Here is an 18,515-nt window from a genome sequence, read left to right as displayed (position 1 = left end):
GCATAGGTTAAAAAGGGGACATAGAAGGGGGTTTAGATTTAGGGTAATGGGAGGATAAGGGAGGGATTGCTGGAGTGGGAGTCAGTTAAGTAATAGGAAGGTAAGATAATAGGTAGAAATAAAGTAGAGGAGTTAGGAGAGATAGGAAAAAAGAGATATGCACAAACAAAACCAAAAAGATTAGGATTAGAATCTCTTAGGGAAAGTATATGTTTATATATATGTATGTATATATGTATGTATGTATATATATGTATATGTGTATGTATATATCAATACCTCTATATAAATATATCCAATGGTCAACTATAGCCTTGGGATAGTAGGTAGGGGGGAGGGAGGGGGAAAAAGAACAAAGTAAAAAGTGTACAGCAGAGAACAAAAGAAAATTTACAAGGAAGCAAAGAAAAGTTGGACAGCTTTCAATATAATGCACAGTACTTAATACAGGCTTTCTTGAAATGAAAAGTTACTATACATTTTGAATCCTATCCTATGTTCTGCTGTGCACATGACATTTTTTTGTTTTTTCCCTATTTTATATTTAAGTTTATAATGTTTCTTTTTCTTTTCTTATTATGTATTTAAGTTTTTGTAGTTGTCTAAAATGAAAATTTAAAATAAAAGTAGGAGTAAGGATTGCAAGAGAGTTTCCCCTAGCTTGTGGAGGAGGAGAGTGGAATTTGGCCCTTCATACTGCCCTCTTGGGCTCTCTTCCCTTCATCCTCATTACACAGTGAGAGAAACACCTTTGGCTTCAATCCCTTTAATTCACTTTCAGATACATGAGTCGTACAGAAGTCACTTATAAAATGTAATGGGAAACACTTGGGGTTAGTCCAGCCCAAGGCCTTACAGGGGTGGTGGTGGAAAAGGAGTGGGGTACAGCTGGCCCTACTTAGTGTAAGATCAGGTCACAGGAAAGATCCTCTGCTTCTCAGCAGAGGCCCAATGCCACCTAAACTCAAGACTGACACAGCCAATAAAAACATCTGAGACATGAGGGGTGGAGAGGAAATACAGCACTGAGGTACAGCTTGGGTATAGGTGGGACTTGGATTCCTTTAAAAGGCCGAGTTGTCTGGGCATCTTCATTATTTTCCTCCCTTTTCTTGGTTCCAGGAGACTAGAGAACTCCCCATAGTAGCAGGGTATATACAAACATCAGTGGAGCAAGAAAGGTATTAAGATCTCAGTCAGCATATGAAAGTACACATTATTTCCCTCCCAAATGGCCTCTTGCTCAATCCTTGGATTTCTCTTCTGCTGAGGCTTTGATGTTTAATCCATTTTCAGAATCCTGGGACAGATACTGACGGTCCAGCTCCCTCAGCTCTGGTTTCCTCTATTGTTTTCGGCCTCATCATCACCTCTGCTGGCCTCTGCCCCAGCCTCACTGCTGAGGGGGATAGGTGTGTCCCGAACCACTCTCCTCTCCACTCGGTATTCTTGTTGTCCCACTCGGGGTTTGCCCTGTACTAGAAACTCCCCATCATGATAGGTGATGAACACTTCTGTATGAGGGTAAGTACCGTACACTCTGAGCAGATCATCCTGAACAAAGCCTGGCAGCTCCTTGATGGGACTCCAAGAACGGCTTAGCCTCCCCCATCGAAGTTCCCCCGAAAAGAAACTGCCCTCAGACCACAACTCCTGTGATTGCCTCACCAGTCTCGGGTTTGACTGGGTATAAGATCCACCACCCCCACAGGAGAGGTAGTAGAGTGTAGGGTTCATGTGCTCCAAGGACCAGACTGGGTGCTGGTAGGGGTAATAATAGGAACCCAGAGTGTAGAACTGAGCAGCCAAGTCCCGGTACCTTGTCTGATCCCCTGTGAATAGTGCCAGGGGCTGGCTACTAAAGTTGTGCGTCTGAATGGGGGCTGACACCATTGAGCCAGGCATGTAGGTATAGGCCAAGAATTGGGGTTGGGCACCTTGGGAAGGCAAATAGCCAAAAGAATACATTGTCCAAGGCCCTCACACTGCTGCTACTTAATGTCACCACATTGCTTCAGAACGGTGTCTCTTCTGGAGCTGGGAGCAGAAGGAGAGAGGTTCAAGAAAAAATAGGGACCAACTATGGAAGTGATTGTTGAAAACTAAAAATAAATTAATAAAAATATAAAAAACAAAAGTAAAACAATAACAACACAAAAAAAATAGGGACCAAATCACAATGATGCCCAGTCCTCCCCCAGGGAGATCAGTATCAATACCAGAGTCCCCAGGCAGCTCAGACTTCTGCTGCCTTCTCTCCAGGGAGCCAGTAAGGCAGTACTTCCCACCTCTACCCCACCCTGCAAGGCACATACCTCATCATCTTCAGTGGGACCACCCTACTCCCCAATCCAGTAATTCAACCCCACAGGCCTACTCATAGAAATAGAGAACTTTTTTTACATAGGATAGAGGCATGGGAACCTCTTCCTTCTTTTCCTTGAGGGAGAAAAAGAACATTTGCCCTGTTCCTACTATCCCACCCCCTACCCTCATACCCCCTCACACTCACCAGTTCTTGTGGGTCTAGCTCAGGTTTCAGCGTGTGGGAGGGGAACAGTCCTTGATATTGGGATCAGAACTGGTGTCCCTTTCCCCCTTCCCATGAGAGTGTCTTTTGCCTATTCCCTCTTCTAGGTCATGCCAGGCTTAGTCCCTCCCACTTTGCCTGTTACTAGGCAAAGGGAAACAGTCCAGAGCCCAGGTGTATATCTGTAAACACAGATATGTATAGACATACACCTATGACTGGCTGGGATCCAGGTCTGGGTTGATGTCCTAACCTTCCTTCATCCCTTAAGAACTACTTCCCTAGTCCTTTAATCTGACATCTCTCTCCTTATAACCCACCCACTAGAGTAGGGCGTTAGCCTTTTTTGGGGTCATAGATCCTTTGGAAGTCTAGTGAAAATTATGGCTCTTTTCTCAGAATATTTTCATATATAATAATAAAATAAAATAAAATATACAAGATTACAAAGGAAACCAATTATGCTGAAATGTAGTTATCAAAATATTTTTAAAAGCAAATTCATTGACTCCCTGAACTCTAAGAACACAGAACTAGCATCATCTTTTATCATCCCTTGCCGCACCCAACCCTATTCCCTTGTCCTTTGGAAGCTGGAATATCACCAGCTTTAGATGACTTCTTTTTCCTACCTATTGGGGTTCCACTCAGAGTTTTGCTGGTAAAACAAAAAATGCTAAAAGAAAAAAAAAAGGTATGCAGGACACGCTTCTTAAGCTTAATTTGCACTATCAACATTTTTCTCCATCGCTTTTTTAAGTTTAGACAATCAACCAAATAATATATCAAGCCCTGACTTATAGCACTTACCTATCTCCAAGGTAAAAATTCTCTCCATGAAAATTTAACAATTAGCTCTCATGAAGCTCTCATGAACGCCCCTGGTTCTACCCAACCTTCAAGGCCCTATCTCTGCCAGGAAGCTTTGCTTATGCCTACACTTATCTCTACCTTCTTTATTCCTACAGTTCGTGCTATCTATATCTCTCACTGACCCCTTATCACATAAGGCCTTGAACTGCTTTATTTCCCTCATAAAGCTTCCCTCCTCCATTCCCATCCTGTCCTGCCAAGTCCTGTCAATCTTGCCTTTCCAATGTCTCCTGCCTCTATCCCCTCCTTTTTACTAGTGTTACCACAATTCTAATTCAGATGAGATCCTCATCTCCTGCTGGGACTATCATATCAGTCTCCTAAGTGGCAAGAGTTCATAACTGATTGACTTTGGGCTACTCACCTCTATTACCTCCTCTGTAAAATGAGAGGGTTCGACGAAGTGTCTTCTAAGGTCTCCTTCAACTTTAACATTCTGTGGTTCTGTTGATGTGGTTTGGGTTGCTAGGAACCCTAAGAACGACAGGGCACAAGGTGGAGTTGCCTGGAATGAATTCACACACTCAAGCCTTCTTTCAGTCAATTGGCAAGACTTATTGTAACATAATACTAGTGGGTAAAGTTCCTTCGGAGAACTTGCAATTTCATGGTGGTGAATCTAAAGCTTTATAGAAAAAGGGCAGCAAAAGGAATGCTAAGGATGCTAATTAGGTAATGCAAGAGTTGTCTTTGGCAACAGGTGTCAGTGATCTATGGATGGGAAAATTCAGGGAGTCAGCAGAGAAAACTTCGTTGATACCAAACATTGAGGGAGAAAAAAGCTTTTGTTTAGCTGCCAGAGGCATGGACCTTGGAGATTTGACGATAAAAAAGTTCCTGGGTCAGTACCCCTATATCTGTTCTGATAAAGGAATTACAGAGTTAAGCCTGCATGTGTTCTGCAACAAGGGAAAATTTTCTCATAGTGAACTGGGTTGCTTTCAAAGACATGGTCTTAGGGCTGACACCCGAGCAGATACCCCATTGCTATGATAAGTTAGTCTACTACGGAAGACTTTTTTTTCTTTTGTTTTGGGGGGGGAATGGGGAGAGTTAGGCAGTGGGGTTAAGTGACTTGCCCAGTAAGTGTTAAGTATCTCATGCCAGATTTGAACTCAGATCCTCCTGACTCCAGGACCAGTGCTCTATCCACTGCTCCACATAGCTGCCCTTATGAAAGGCTTTCAAAAAAAAGAACCGTAACTAGGGCAGGATGATTATGTCTTTGCACCAGGGTGCTGAATTTAGAGGGTACTGATAATAACTTATACTTCTTCAGTATTATGGTTTCAACAACTTGGCAACATTTCCGGTCATCTTGACTTACGTCTTGCCACTGGACTCTGATGACTCTGGAGGAGAGAGTGAGGCCGATGACTTTGCACGGCTCTGACTCCTTAAATCCAATTCACTTGCAAGTCAAGACATCACCCCGCTGAGGTCATTCGTCCCCTTCAAGAATGAAGGACAGAGAAAAAAGAATGAAGGACAAAGGGGCAGACAGGTGGCACAGTGGATAGAGCACTGTCCCTGGAGACAGGAAGACCTGAGTTCAAATCTAGCCTCAGACCAAACACTTGGCACGAGCTATGTGACCCTGGGCAAGTCACTTAACCCCAACTGCCTAAAAAAACCCCAAAAAACAAACAAACAAACATATACCCCAGCAACCAGAGCAACAGCTTAGCAGCAAGTTAACAAGAACAATTAGTTAAAATAAGAGGCTACCAGATGATTGGCTAAGGGGAAGCTGCTTTCCCCTAATCAACCAAGGACATCTATTTTGCCACTTGCTCTGGGTTCAGGTTATGGTATTTGCTCCAGGAGAAAAAAATTCCTAGGTAAAGCTCTGATTTGAAGAGAACATAGTATGGTGTACAGACATGGCATTGGGGACCAAGAGCCCTGGATTCTAGCCCTCCCTTTGTCACTAATCCACTTGGGTAAACAGGGTCATCTGTTGTGAGTTGCATTTCATTAGCTTGAATTTGTTTTTGTTTTTAATTTTTATTGATATATTTTGCTTTTAAAACACCTTCATTTCTTTTACTTTTTGTTTGTGGTAAGGCAATTGGGGTTAAGTGACTTGCCCAGAGTCACACAGCTAGGAAGTGTCAAGTGTCTGAGGCTGGATTTGAACTCAGGTCCTCCTGATTCCAGGGCCAGTGCTCTATCCACTGCTCCATCTAGCTGCCCCTAAATCATCTCATTTCTGAATACATCCCTCTCCTTCTCCTCCCCAGCATGCTATTCCAACAAATTTTTTTTTAAAAGAGAGGAAAAAAGGAGCAATTTAGCAAAATTAATGTATACACCCCAAGTATGCCAGTATAAGCAATGTTCCATGCACATAGTTCCCAACCTCTGCAAAGAAGGGAGGTAGGTGCATTTTTCCTCATCTCTTTTCCAAAGTCAATCATGGTCATTATAATTATGAAGCATTCTGGGGTTTCTTTGGTGGTTCTTTCCATTTGCATTGTTTATACCATGTCTCTTGTTCTGCTTACTTTATTCTGCAAAATATCATTTTTTTCCCATGCTTTTTAAAAAAACAAATTATTGCTAGCTTTTGTTTCACACTGCCTCTATTTCCCCGTGAATCCCTCTTCCTCACCTTTCCCAGAGAGCCATCCCATATAACAAATAATTTTTTTAAAGAAAAAGAAGAGTAAAAAGAAATCAACAAAACCAATTAATACTCTAAAATAATCTGACAATACATTTAATTTTCCACACCAAGGGACCCCTCAAAGAAATGTGTGTGTGGGAAAGTGTCTTCTTATATCTCTTCTTTGGGACAAACCTGTTCATTGTACTTTTTAAAAATTAATTAATTTATTTATTTTTAGTTCTCAACATTTACTTCCATGAGTTTTGAGTTTTAATTTTTCTTCCCCTCCTACTCTTCCCCTCCCCCCAAGACAGTGATGTAGGCTCTACTTATACCTTCATATTAAGCATACTTTCCCATTAGTCAAGATGTAAAGAATAATTAGAACTAATTGCTCTTCTTTTCCTTTGTTGTTTGGTTTTACTGCTTCATTCTCACAGTTCCATTGTACTTTGGTAATATTCATTTTTAACTGTGTCATGCTTGTTCCTTTCATTTATACAGATGTAGTCAGAGTGCACATTGTCTCCTCACTTGGCATCGTTTTCTCATGGTTCTGTGCATTCATCATATTGCCATTTCTTTTTGTTATTATTGTTCATCTGTGTCTGACTCTGTGACCCATTTGGGGTTTTCTTGGCAAAGAAAAACACTGGAGCAGTTTGCCATTTCCTTCTCCAGATCACTTTACAGATGAGGAAACTGAGGCAGAGTTATGTGACTTGCCCAGGATCACACAGCTAGTAAGGGTCTGAGGCCAGATTTGAACTCCCGAAGATGAGTCTTCCTGGGGTCACCAGGCCAGGTACTCTATCCACTGTACCACTTAACTGTCCCTGTAATTTCTTACAGCACAGTAATATTTCATTTCATTCACTTAGCCACTGATGGGCATCTACTTTGCTCAGTTTTTTGCTACCACAAAAATCGCTGCTACAAATACTTTGGTGTATGTAGGTCCTCTCTTTATGTCTTTCACCTCCTTAGGGTATATGCCTAGCAGTGAGATCTCTGGATCAAAAGGTATGGGCATTTGTGTCACTTTTTTTGTTGTTCTTAGGCTAATTCCAAATTGTTTCCCTGAATGGTTGGATCGATTTACGGCTCCGTCAACAGGGAATCATCGTGCCTGTCTTGCCCAAGACCCTCCAACAGTGGCTGGGAGCTCTTGTAATGTACTCATGTGTATTAGGAAAGGGTGGGTGCCTTAGCCCTGAGAGCCTGGGATAGGATCTGGGGGTCCCCCGGCTTTCCTGCAGCTGCTGCAGCCTCAGGGAAAAGTGCTGCCCGCAGAAATGCCCCTTTACCCGCACACTCCCTTCGCATGCCAGGCCACCTCAGGCAGGTGCCCATATCAAAGATGGCGGCAGCAGCGACAACCGACCAGTCACCTGCTCCAACCTGCGACTCCAGGGGGGCGGCCCGAGATGGCGCTGAGCCAATGGCTGAGCCAAGGGTGGGCGGTGTTTGCGGTTGTGGGGGGAGTGGAGGGAGTGGAGGGGGGGGTGGGAGTCTGCGCGCAGGCGCTCTGCCCCCGCAGTGTATGCCTGCCTCCAGGCCAACTGATGAGAGATCGGTATCGCCGAGGTGAGCTGGGCCGCTCGGGGAGGGCATGCTCCGGGGGTGCCCCCACGGGAACGCGGGGAGCGAGATCCTGGAGGTGGAGGCACGGAGTGGGGGAGGGGGTCCCCTGGTGATGGAGATCCTGGCGGTCGGCGGTGCATGGGCTGCGAGGGGCATCGGGTTGGAGCTCCTATTCTGGGGGATGCACCCCGCCCCCGAATGGGGTGCAGTGCGAGGCCAGAGGGGCGACCCTTAACCACGCTGATCCTCTGTCTCTTCATTCGTAAAGTGAGGATGGTAATACTCTCGCAGGGTTTTTCCAACTCACCGCTGCCTCATTTGAAATTAAGACTAATTTTAGGAAGTAATTAGGGAGAGGAGGTTTGCGCTCAAGTAAGGAGGGCAAAGAGAGCTCTTTGCCAAGGGGTCAAGTGAAGGGAATTGTTATGCACCAAACAAGGGTGAGCCTCTATGGGCAAGTGTGTCTAGGCTTGGAGGGAACAGGGGAAGATGGCAGGAGGGTGGTAGTCCTAGAAACCCACCTGATGCCACTTCAGTTGCTGTCTTAGAGAGGGGCCAAGGAGGAAATTAGGAGGAATAGTCTCCTCTCCTGCCTGAGCTCGCATTCTCTGTCTCTCTCTCCCTCTCCCTCCCTCCCCTGTATGTGGACCCCTGGTGCAAGTTTTCTGCTCCTAGAAGTATGACCAGGAAAACCCCTCCTTTCATCTATCCTCATGGATGGTGGGTGCTGAGTGTCCCCTCTTTGCTCACTCAGCTGGGCAGGAGAAGGCACGTGACAGAGATATGCTGAGGTTCTTGGAGCTGGGAGACCTGAAGCCAAGCACCAAATCCCAGGCAGGTGTGAGGTCTTAACCGAGTTTGTTGAGGTCTTCACTTCTTTGAGAAGCTCAATTCAGTTCATCAAGTGTTTATTAAATATCTGTTCTGCCCCAAGCACTCAAGGGACTCCGGATGCTGAGAAACTGGCCCTGCCCTCAAAGATCTTATATTCTATTGGAGAGAAACAATTCATACATAAGAGAAGGAAGGGAATAAAGCAGTTATATAGGCCTAACATATACCACAACAACCCTCCGAGGTAGGTGCTGTTATTATTCCCAGTTGGGGAAACTGAGGCAAGCAGAGGTTAAGTGATTTCAGTCCAGGGTCACACAGCTACACAGTCACACAGTGCCTGAGGTTGAATTTGAACTCAGGTCTTGCTAATTTCAGGCTCCATCCACTGTACCAGCTAGCTGCCTCATAAATAAACACAAAATATTCACAAAGCACATACAAAGTAATGGGGGGGGGAAGAGAAGGGGTAATGAGGCATTAGATATGGGGCCCTTAGTGTAGGCTTCCTGTAGAAAATGACACTTGAGCTGAGGCCTGGCAGGAAGCAGAGATTTGAGGAGGCAGAGGCACAGGTATGGGGAGACAGCCTATGGAAAGACCAGAGATGGAATGTTGGATCTTGGAGAAGTGCTCAGGAAAGAGGGGAGAGAATAGGGTTTTTCCACTGCATTAAGCTGTTCCTTTAAACAAAGCAAACCCTAAGACATCTTCCTTTCCCCAGCTGTCTCTTGAACTATTTCCTGCTTCCTTGTAATCATTCTTATTCTGAGGTGGAGCCTGGGTGTCTGCCAGGCCTTTAAGGAGATCCTTTGTTACCAGAGTTGAGAGGAATGCTTAAGTGAATGATTCTACCCACTTTTTCCCTTTTCTCTCTTGAGCTGGAAGATACCTGAAAGGTGAGATATTAGAGTGGGGCTACTTTAATTTAAACAAAACAACCCAAAGCCTTGTGTCTTTTTCACTTGCAGCTACTGTTCTCAATTCCTTCCTAAATTTAGTTTAAATCTCAAAGGAGGCTGTGGTATATTGGAAAGAATTCTGGATTTGGAGCCTGAAGACCTGAATTTGAATCCTGACTTTGCCCCTAACTCCCAGTGGGACCTTCTTAATCTCTCAGTTCTTCAATTTCTTCCTCTGTAATATGAAGGGTCAGAGTAGGTGAATGGTAAGGTCCCTTTCAGCTCTGGTTCTATTATCTTCTGACACTTGGCTGGTTAAAAAATTAGATCAGATCAGAATTATCACAAGATCAGATAACTCATACCTATGGCTATGGGGAAAGGGTTCTCCATCAAACAAGAGGTCAAGGTAACATAAGCACAGAGAAGCATAAACAGAATGAATACAAGGTAATTAGGCAAGTCTTTCTGGGGTGATGCTTGAGCTGGGTCTTGGAGAAAGTGAGCTGGACTTGAGGTAGAAACACGTGGGAGTTGGAGTGCTACCTGAGAGGAACAGTGAAGTCCACTTTGTCTACTCTAGACCATAAAGTTTGGGAAGGGAAGTAATGTATAATGAATCTGGAAAGGGAAGGGCACGTTGTGAAGGTTGTTAGCAGTCAAATTTGTTGTTCAGTCATGTCCAACTCTTCACAGCTCCGTTTGGGGTTTTCTTGTCTTGCCCTGGGTCACACAGCTAGTGAATGTCTGAGATTGGATTTGAACTCAAGAAGGCCTGGTACTCATCCACTTTGCTACCTATCTGCCCTAGAAGTCAAATAGAGTTTATATTTTATCTAGAGGTAATGGGAAGCCCCTAGAATTTTTTTTTGGAGGGGACTACTAGAATTTGAATAGCAGAGTGACTGGTCAGATTTGTTTAAGGGAATCTCTTTGGCAGCTTTTTTGGAAGATGGATTGGAATGAGGAGAGATGAGGCTGTGGGACAGATGAATTAGGCTATTAGAGTCTTGGCAAAAGGTGATGAGGGTCTGAACTACATGGCAGCCATGTAAGTAGAGTAAAAAGATTAGATAGGAGATGTGGAGGTAAAAGTGATAAGATCTGATATGTGATGGGATTTGTGGGGTGGGAGGAAGTGAATAATAGTCACAAGATTCTGAAGTGGGGAGACTGGAAGACTAATGCTTGCTGAATTAAAAAAAGAGAGTCCCTGCTTGTTGTCAAGGAATTTATAATCCAATAGGAATGGGTAATGGCTAAGGCCATACTGGCACTAGTTGGACACTGGTCTCCTATGCAAAGCTGGCTTACAGTGGTTTGCACTGAGTAATTCTGTTCTTCCTCAGGAGGCAAAGATGGTCTGGCCTGGGAAAGGGAGTAAGGAGGCAGGTGCACTGGCATCCCTGATGCACTGAGGCCTGAGGCCGTGTGCCATGGCAGCTCAGCCCCTGGCCTGGCTCTCTAGCCTGCCCACCGCTGTGGTCTATGGTTCCTTGTCACTCTTTGTCTCCATTCTACACAATGTGTTCCTGCTGTACCACGTGGACACGTTTGTCTCTGTGTACAAGATTGACAAGCTGGCCTTCTGGGTTGGAGAGGTAGGTATTCCACAGGTTCCTTGGCAAGCTAGGTCTATGGTGTGGGACTGGAATTCAGGTCCTCTGGCTTGAGCTGGTGCCCCTTCCACTGGGTCGTGTGGCTTCCCCTCAGTAATTTCTCAGGCTCTAGAGCTGTTCCCCAATCAGGAGGATTATACAAGACAATCCCTTGTAGAATCCTAGGAACTTGTAGCTGGGAAGAGACCTTAACTTTGAGGAGTGACGGAAACTTGCCTCCAGACAGACCCTGGACTGTCCTGGGGTACTTATCCTCTTGGCTTGCCTCTTTCTCTCCCGAGCCTGCAGTGGCTAGCCAGCCCATGCTGGTGATCAGGCTTCTTCCCAGCCCTTAATCTTCCTGTTGGCCCTGAGCCATCTGTGTTAGGACATTGCCATGTATAATGGTTCTTTCTTGCCCCTCTTTGCAGACAGTGTTTCTCCTCTGGAACAGCCTCAATGATCCACTCTTCGGCTGGCTCAGTGACCGTGTCTTCCTTAGCTCCACACCTAGGTATGTGGCTTAGGGACAAAGGGCTTTCAGAGCTTGAAGTGGCCTTATTGATGAAATAGTCCAAATTTTTCATTTTGCAGATGGGGAAACTGAGGCCCAGAGACAGGAAATAAAGGGACTTACCCAAGGGACTCACACAATGAGTTAGTGGCAGAACCTAATTTCTATGGCTCCCCATACAGGGCTTTCTCCACTATTTTGTGTCGCCTCTATTTTCATTACCTTGTGAGATCACTCTCTTGCCCAGGGTCCAGGGTCCCCTCCATGTTACTTGGAGCCAGAGGTGGGCCCCTTAATCTTCTGAGTCCTGTGTCTCTTCCTCCCGTTACCTGTATGAATCTGGGAGAGGAAGGAAGAAGGCAAAAGTGGGCCCTTTCTAACTGGTCACTTCCTCTAGTCCCCAAACTAGATGATTCCTCCCTGTATCCTTCCCTCATCACTTTCTTCAGGAGCAGGGGTATACAGTAAGGGATGGGACTCTTGATTCTCCAGGCGGGAATGCCTGCAAGGATTTGAGAATGCTGGGTATGGGCCCCTGGCCATAGCTTGCTACCGCCTGATCCCTGGTGTAGGGGATGGCTCATCAGGCTGGGGTCTTGCCCGAGTCCCTGAGCCTATCTGAACGTGTATACCTTCTGTAAACGGAGGTTCTGTAAATTGTTCCCACATTTACAGGAGGGTAGAGCGGAGGAGATGTGGGCATGCTTGTGTAGGGAGGGAGGTATCCTGATGCCTTCTTTCTGTCCTTTCACAGGGCAGGGGCTTCAATCCCATCCAAGGATGTGGTTCTGACAAGGCTCCGGGCTCTCAGCCGGCATGGCCCACTGCTGGCTCTCGCTTTCCTGGCATTTTGGGTGCGATGGGCGCCCACGGGGATGCAGTTCTTGCTTTGTTTGTGTCTGTATGATGGCTTCCTGACCCTGGTGGACCTCAATCACCATGCTTTGCTGGCTGACCTGGCCTTGTCTGCCCATGGCCGAACACACCTCAATTTCTACTGCTCTCTCTTCAGTGCAGCTGGCTCCCTCTCCGTCTTCGCCTCCTACACTGTGTGGAACAAGGAAGATTTCTCTTCCTTTCGTGTCTTCTGTGTGGTTCTGGCTGTCTGCTCTGGGCTTGGCTTTACTGGAGCCACGTGGCTACTGAGGCAACGATTTGAGACAGACAGGAGGATGCTGGGGGCCCTGCATTCAGCCTCAGAAGGGTAAGTGGGTCATTGTATCCCTGATCCCCATTTGATGAACCACATGTTTGGTACATGCCCACTCTGTTCTGGGAATACAGAAACAAATGTGACCTTGAGGAGTTTAGGTGCAACTGGGAAGGGACCTTGTGAACACAGGTAAGAGTCATATAAGGTAAACTGAGATAGAAGAAGCTGTTAACAGCCAGGGCAGTGAGTGACAGAAGGCTCCATGGAAGAAGAGGGATCTGAGCTGAGCTTGAAGACAAGAGTGGGGCTGAGGAGTAGGAGCATTTCAGAAATGGGCAGTAGCTTGGCTCTGAGATTCCTGGGTCGGTGGCCTGAATTCTTTCTTTTCTCCAATTGCAATATTTTATTATTTACTTTTATTTTTTCTCAATGTGTTTTATTGTTAAAGACACATTCATTTCCAAACTTATCCCTCCCCACCCCTCACATTCATTGAGCCATCTCCTTTAATACAGAATAAGAAAGAAAAAGGTGGGAAGGAAAGTCATTCAATAGAATCAGCCTGCACAGCAACTGACTCCCCACCTCAGTAATGAAGAGAAAGAGATGCATTTGTTCAGATCTTCTCTGGGCCAAATGTGGTTGTGATATACAGCATTCAGTTTTGTTTTTTCATCTCCAGATTGTTGTAGAGTATATTTTACTGGCTCTTTTTCGCGCACCACTTGATAAAAGTCTTCCTCTGCTACTCAACTCGTGTGTCATTTTGATGGCATAGTAATATTCCCTTATATTAATAAAGCAACATTTATTTAGCCATCCCTTACTTGACAGCTTTTGTTGCTTGGTTGTTTCAGTCATGTCTGGCTCTTTGTGACCCCATTTGGGGTTTTCTTGGCAAAGATACTGGAGTGGTTTGCCATTCCTTCTCTAGCTTGTTTTACAGATGAGGAAACTGAGGCAAACAGAGTTAAGTGACTTGCCCAGGGTCACACAGCTAGTAAGTGTCTGAGGCCAGATTTGAACTCAGAAACCCTATCCACTGCATCACTTAGCTGCCCCACTTGTCTATCTACTGCATATCCAATTCTTGGCTATCACAAAAAGTCCTGCTGTTGCAGAAATCTTGCATATATTTTTGTATATATGGGGCCATTCTTTCTGTCTTTGGTTTCTCTTTTGGGGGATGGGGGTGGGTGGGGATATATCCCTAGCAGTGGAATCTTTGGGTCAAAGGCTATAAGACTTTCTGGTCACCTTTTTTAAAGCATAATTCCCAAATGCTTTCCAACTTACAGCAGTTCCAACAGTGAATTAGTATGCCCCTTGAACACGGATTATTTCCATCGTTTGTCATCCTTGCCAGTCTGCTGGGTATGAGGTGAAATCTCAGTTGTTTTGATTTGCATTTCTTATTTAGTGATTTGGAGCACTCTTTCATATGGTTAAGAACCTGCCATTCTTTCAGGAACTATTCATTCATATCCTTTGACCACGCATCACAGTGGCCTGACTTCTAATTCTCTGTCTATGACTGGCCTAGTAACAGGTTGCTTAGAAGGGAAGAGGGAGGAGAGGACAGGGCAGGCCAGGGAAAGGATGGAGAGAGGAAGGCAGGCAGGTTTGGGGAGAGTGGGAGAGAAAAAGGGAGAGAGAGCTGGAGCTCTGTGGGTTCAGAAGGCATGGGAGGAGATATGCAGTGCCCTGCTCTGTCTCTCTAGCCCAGATGTGGAGAAACCATCAGCAGATGAGGGGGAAAAAAGAGTCACCCTGGGCGAGTACCTCCAGCAGCTGGCCCGCCACCGAAACTTCCTCTGGTTCGTAGGCATGAACTTGGTGCAGGTATGGACAGCCTTCTTGCCCTTATCACTGTGTTCCTGTCCTGGTGTGAGTACTGTGTCCTGGGGTGAAAGCTGGGCTGTGGAGCCCAAGAAGGGGGTGGATATGTGGCTTCCCTGGTGGGGAGAGAGTAAGACTGATATGGGTACAAGAGGAAGCCTGGGATGGTAGGAGGAGGATTGGATTTGTGGGTGGAAGACTTGGATTCAAATTGTGGTATCTCGACTTCCCCGTACTACCACTCATCATCTTTCAGCTTCATGTGAAGTCTGAAGGATTTGGTCTCCATAATCTTTCAAATCTTTCAACTCTCTTCCAACTCTGAATCTCATAACATGGTCTATCCCATGGTGTAGTGAGTGAAAAGCATTGATGTGAGAGCCAGCAGACCTACTAACTTACACTGTAATCTTTGGGCAGGTCACTGTGCCCATGAGGCTTCATTTTCCCCTTCTGTTAAAAGAGGAGATCAAACCAGGCTGAAATAGCCACACTACTTTGTGGTCTGACAAAATCTTGACAGCCCAGGAATCTGTGCCAAAGACTCCAGTTATGAAAATTGGGTTCTAGGTCAGGGCCCCTGGGGACAAAGTGAAACTCAGCTCATCCAGGCCTACACCAATGCATCTGCTCACAATGGTCCCTCTGGGTGCTGAGGTCTAGTTTATCTCATGCATCCCCAGTCCCACCAGTTTCTTAGCTCATGACAGTGCAAACTGAGAAGGTACATCTGAAAACACTGATATTTTATGTTGTACCAGTAAGATTCGAGTCCTTTAATAAAAACTGGCCAGTTTCAATAAAAACCATGTGACTCTTTTTTTCATTCCTGTGACTGTTCAGCACAATTAGTCAGTAGAAGGTAGGACAATTCCTGTTCAGTTTCCAGCATTTCCCATCTGTTTTGGGAATGACTTATTTCATACAAATTTAAACCTTTTCCTCAGGGCTGATAGGTAGTTGACCAACACTTTTTTGCTCTTTAATTGGCCCATTTTACTTTTTTTTTCCTTCTTGGTGAGGCAATTGGGGTTAAGTGATTTGCCCAGGGTCACACAGCTAGTAAGTGTTAAGTGTCTGAGGCTGGATTTGAACTCAGGTCCTCCTGACTCCAAGGCCAGAGCTGTATTCACTGCACCACCTAGCTGCTCCGTTAATTGGCCCATTTTACAAAAAGGTGGTCTGTCCTCACAAAATCTGTATCCACTTCCCATGATGACTACCTTTAAGGGGCTCCTTTGGGTGGGCCTGCCTCTGGCTGGCTGGCCTTCCTTTCCCAGCTCTTTCTCACCTGCTTCCCTCCTCATGGCGGCTGTTGGATTCCAGGTCTTTCACTGCCACTTCAACAGCAACTTCTTCCCTCTCTTCCTGGAGCACCTGCTGTCAGACCAGATCTCTCTCTCCATGGGCTCCTTCCTGCTGGGTGAGTGGCAGGATCTGGACATATATGGTGGGGATGCGGGGTGCTCCCAGGCTGTTAACACAAGTTAACTCTCCCAGACGAGACGTCTTATTCCTAGGATTCAGCCCCTGTAAACCCAGGGCAGTAAGGTCCTCCTCAAGTGAGAGTGGTAAGAGTCTCATCTCTTGGAGGACCTTAGTAGCAGAGCCTTTGCCTGGATCTGATCCTCCCTAACTGTTGACTTCACTTCTCAGTGGGAATGAGATCTGAATGAAAGGCAGCAAAGGGGTTAGTGAGCTGAGATGTTAGGGACTTGGCTCTCAGGGTTTGTTCAGGTAAGATTGAGTAGAGGCCTGGGAGGAGTTATCCTGAGGCCCTGCCTTTCCTCTTCCTGATGTGAGGCAGGTGGGGAGGGTGGAGTTCCAGGCTTCTTTGGCCTTATCGTGGAGGGCCATTCCTGGGGTCCATGGTAGTCAAGGCTGGTCCTCAGTGTCTAAGGAGGCATTATTGCCCTAGGCTGAGGGAGGAGCGCCGGAAGTACCAAAGCATCTGCCCCAGGCCAACCTAACCTGGGAGAATTTTTCCAGAAGCCTCTTTAGGGCCTTCCTGAGCAAAGGGGGAGAAGCCTGGCTCATCATAACTTATGGAGGCTTTTCACTAGGGGTGTCCTACATCGCTCCTCATCTCAACAACCTCTACTTCCTGGCACTGTGCCAAAGGTGGGGTGTTTATGCAGTGGTTCGAGGGCTCTTCCTTCTTAAGCTGGGCCTCAGTCTACTCATGTTGCTGGCTGGACCAGACCACCTCCACCTCCTTTGCATCTTCATTGCCAGGTACACAGGGACCCCTCTAGTCCCAGTCTTCCTGACCCATCCTTGACCATACCTCTGACCTTTCATTCCTGTGCTAATCTTAGCCTTGATAAACTCTCCACATTGGCTTCATTCACCTCCTCCCCCCATCCCCCAGCCCAAGACCACCTGTTTATTCCTTTTCTCCTTCTGATGATGCCATGGTTTCTACCCATCTGTAGCAACCGTGTGTTCACGGAGGGTACCTGTAAGCTGCTGACCCTGGTGGTCACAGACCTGGTGGATGAGGACTTGGTGCTGAACCACCGGAAGCAGGCTGCTTCAGCACTTCTCTTTGGGATGGTGGCCTTGGTGACCAAGCCTGGCCAGACCTTTGCCCCACTGCTAGGCACTTGGCTGCTTTGCTTCTATACTGGTGAGTGCCCTGCCATTGGAGAATAGGGGTGGGTGGAGCTCTCTCAGGTTTCCAGTGGCCTCTAGTCCCAACTAGCTAGGCCATTAGACTCTAGATGGGGATGAATAGGGAATATTGTTGGCTTTATGGTATCTGCAGCTAGGCCTGCCCTGTCCCTCCTTTAGATGCCAAGCAAAGAGTGTTCAGGGGAGGATAAAGTTTGCCTTGATATTTCCTTTCTCTTGTTCCAGGTCATGACATTTTCCAGCAGCCCTTGCTGACCCCAGTGGGCAGTGCAAGGCCTTGGCTGGATCCCCCTGCCCCACCTCGGGCACCGTTACGTCAGGGATGCTTCTACTTGCTGGTACTGGTTCCCATCATGTGTGCGCTGCTGCAGCTGGTCACTTGGTCCCAGTTCACCTTGCATGGGAGGCGCCTCCATATGGTTAAGGCCCAACGCCAAAGTCTGTCCAAACCCTGGGCTTTGGATATTAAGACTGTCTGAGGGGCCTCGGGGAAAGGCAGACTATGGTGCTGGTTGCCCAACTACTCTTTTACCTGAGCCAGGAGCCGGGAACCTCCTTACCCAGGCTCCCCTTTTCTGGCGTTGTTTCTCAGGTACAGCAGGAATGTGGCCAGGGAACGAAACCTCTAAGGTTTTTCCTTGGACCCACATGCTGAGGTCACAATTCTCCATCCTTCCTCTCACCTCCTGGCAGTTAACTCAGGGTGAAGGCTATGAAGTGGGTCCTTAGGATCTCGTCATCAGCTGTCTGCATCCTTTGTCGTGTGCCCAACACGCAGATATTGGAGCACTTAATTTCCCCCTGCACAGATTGGGCAGCTGGGAGGGCTGGGGGCGGGCCCCTTCAAAAGCTTGGCTTGGCCCTGGCTGCCTGGGCAGAAGCTGCAGGAGGAGAGGCTATTCTCTGTAAGGATGGTCAGGTTGAGGATGTCAGTGGGTCTGCATGGCTGCCAGAACTGGCCTGTGACTGAAGGTCATTTCAAATCCTCTCTACTTTGTGCTCCACTCATCCCAGGAATGGGCTTATTTTGCAGGGACTCATTAAAGCCAGTAAATCATTTTTGCTCCTTAGGCCTGTTCTGTCAGGGGCAGGGGTATATTGTGATTGGCTTCTGCATGGGGGCAGTTGGTCCGAGGGACTCAAAGCTGAGAGAATGGAGAGGAAGTGTGAAACACTAAATACCAGCCAGGGCAGAGCCAAATGCAGGGCAGTGGAAAGAGCCCTGGATTTGACATGGGAAATCTTGTTCCTTACTCAGTATTTTCTCCTGTCTGGGCCTCTTTTCTTGGTTAGTAGCTGTCAAATGAATGAGGGGGTCAAGTAGATGAGCCCTAAAACAGATTCCAGCCCTAATCTATGATATTACTTGTCTCATGCAGCACCACATGTGAATGGAAGCAGGCAAGAGCTGGTCGTCTGCCCTCTAGTCAAGGGAGCAGTGGT

At 46.6% G+C, this 18,515-nt stretch overlaps 2 protein-coding genes across 7 annotated transcripts; one reads left to right on the top strand and one right to left on the bottom strand.

Moving 5' to 3' along the window:
- Window positions 1-750: 750 nt before the first annotated feature.
- Window positions 751-3,842, bottom strand: CUNH10orf95 (chromosome unknown C10orf95 homolog). 2 transcript variants are annotated; one of them, XM_020967457.1, is made up of 2 exons: window positions 3,768-3,842; window positions 751-2,037 (listed from the first exon to the last, which is right to left on the bottom strand). In XM_020967457.1, the coding sequence occupies exon 2, from the start codon at window positions 1,966-1,968 to the stop codon at window positions 1,330-1,332; it is 639 nt and encodes a 212-aa protein (XP_020823116.1). In that variant the 5' UTR covers window positions 1,969-2,037; window positions 3,768-3,842; the 3' UTR covers window positions 751-1,329. The 2 variants fall into 2 exon arrangements, with proteins under 2 accessions (XP_020823116.1, XP_020823122.1); XM_020967463.2 differs by lacking the exon at window positions 3,768-3,842 and adding an exon at window positions 2,513-3,749.
- A 3,673-nt stretch (window positions 3,843-7,515) lies between these two features.
- Window positions 7,516-18,131, top strand: SLC68A1 (solute carrier family 68 member 1). Of its 5 annotated transcripts, none has more exons than XM_020967477.2 (10): window positions 7,523-7,601; window positions 8,533-8,676; window positions 10,684-10,935; window positions 11,364-11,446; window positions 12,201-12,650; window positions 14,321-14,441; window positions 15,765-15,861; window positions 16,502-16,673; window positions 16,874-17,067; window positions 17,298-18,131. In XM_020967477.2, the coding sequence occupies exons 3-10, from the start codon at window positions 10,771-10,773 to the stop codon at window positions 17,549-17,551; spliced, it is 1,536 nt and encodes a 511-aa protein (XP_020823136.1). In that variant the 5' UTR covers window positions 7,523-7,601; window positions 8,533-8,676; window positions 10,684-10,770; the 3' UTR covers window positions 17,552-18,131. The 5 variants fall into 5 exon arrangements, with proteins under 5 accessions (XP_020823150.1, XP_020823135.1, XP_020823136.1 ...); XM_078151085.1 differs by lacking the exon at window positions 7,523-7,601 and adding an exon at window positions 7,664-8,436; XM_020967491.2 differs by lacking the exon at window positions 8,533-8,676 and having other exon boundaries at window positions 7,516-7,601; window positions 12,459-12,650.
- The last annotated feature ends 384 nt before the right edge of the window (window positions 18,132-18,515 follow it).

Source organism: Phascolarctos cinereus, unplaced genomic scaffold (assembly GCF_003287225.1).
Source record: "Phascolarctos cinereus isolate Bilbo 61053 unplaced genomic scaffold, phaCin_HiC Scaffold_3;HRSCAF=262, whole genome shotgun sequence".
Classification (NCBI taxonomy): domain Eukaryota; kingdom Metazoa; phylum Chordata; class Mammalia; order Diprotodontia; family Phascolarctidae; genus Phascolarctos; species Phascolarctos cinereus.
Note: the sequence above shows the minus strand (reverse complement) of the source record. Positions and strands in the feature narration are given on the sequence as shown.

What these genes read in the sequence shown, in the direction of transcription:
- CUNH10orf95 (XM_020967457.1), bottom strand. Translation starts at nt 1,968, where the DNA reads ATGTATTCTTTTGGCTATTTGCCTTCCCAAGGTGCCCAACCCCAATTC.
- SLC68A1 (XM_020967476.2), top strand. Translation starts at nt 10,771, where the DNA reads ATGGCAGCTCAGCCCCTGGCCTGGCTCTCTAGCCTGCCCACCGCTGTG. An exon ending in TGGCCTTCTGGGTTGGAGAG is followed by an intron (nt 10,936 to 11,363) that starts GTAGGTATTCCA and finishes CCCTCTTTGCAG; the next exon opens with ACAGTGTTTCTCCTCTGGAA. An exon ending in TAGGCATGAACTTGGTGCAG is followed by an intron (nt 14,442 to 15,764) that starts GTATGGACAGCC and finishes GTTGGATTCCAG; the next exon opens with GTCTTTCACTGCCACTTCAA.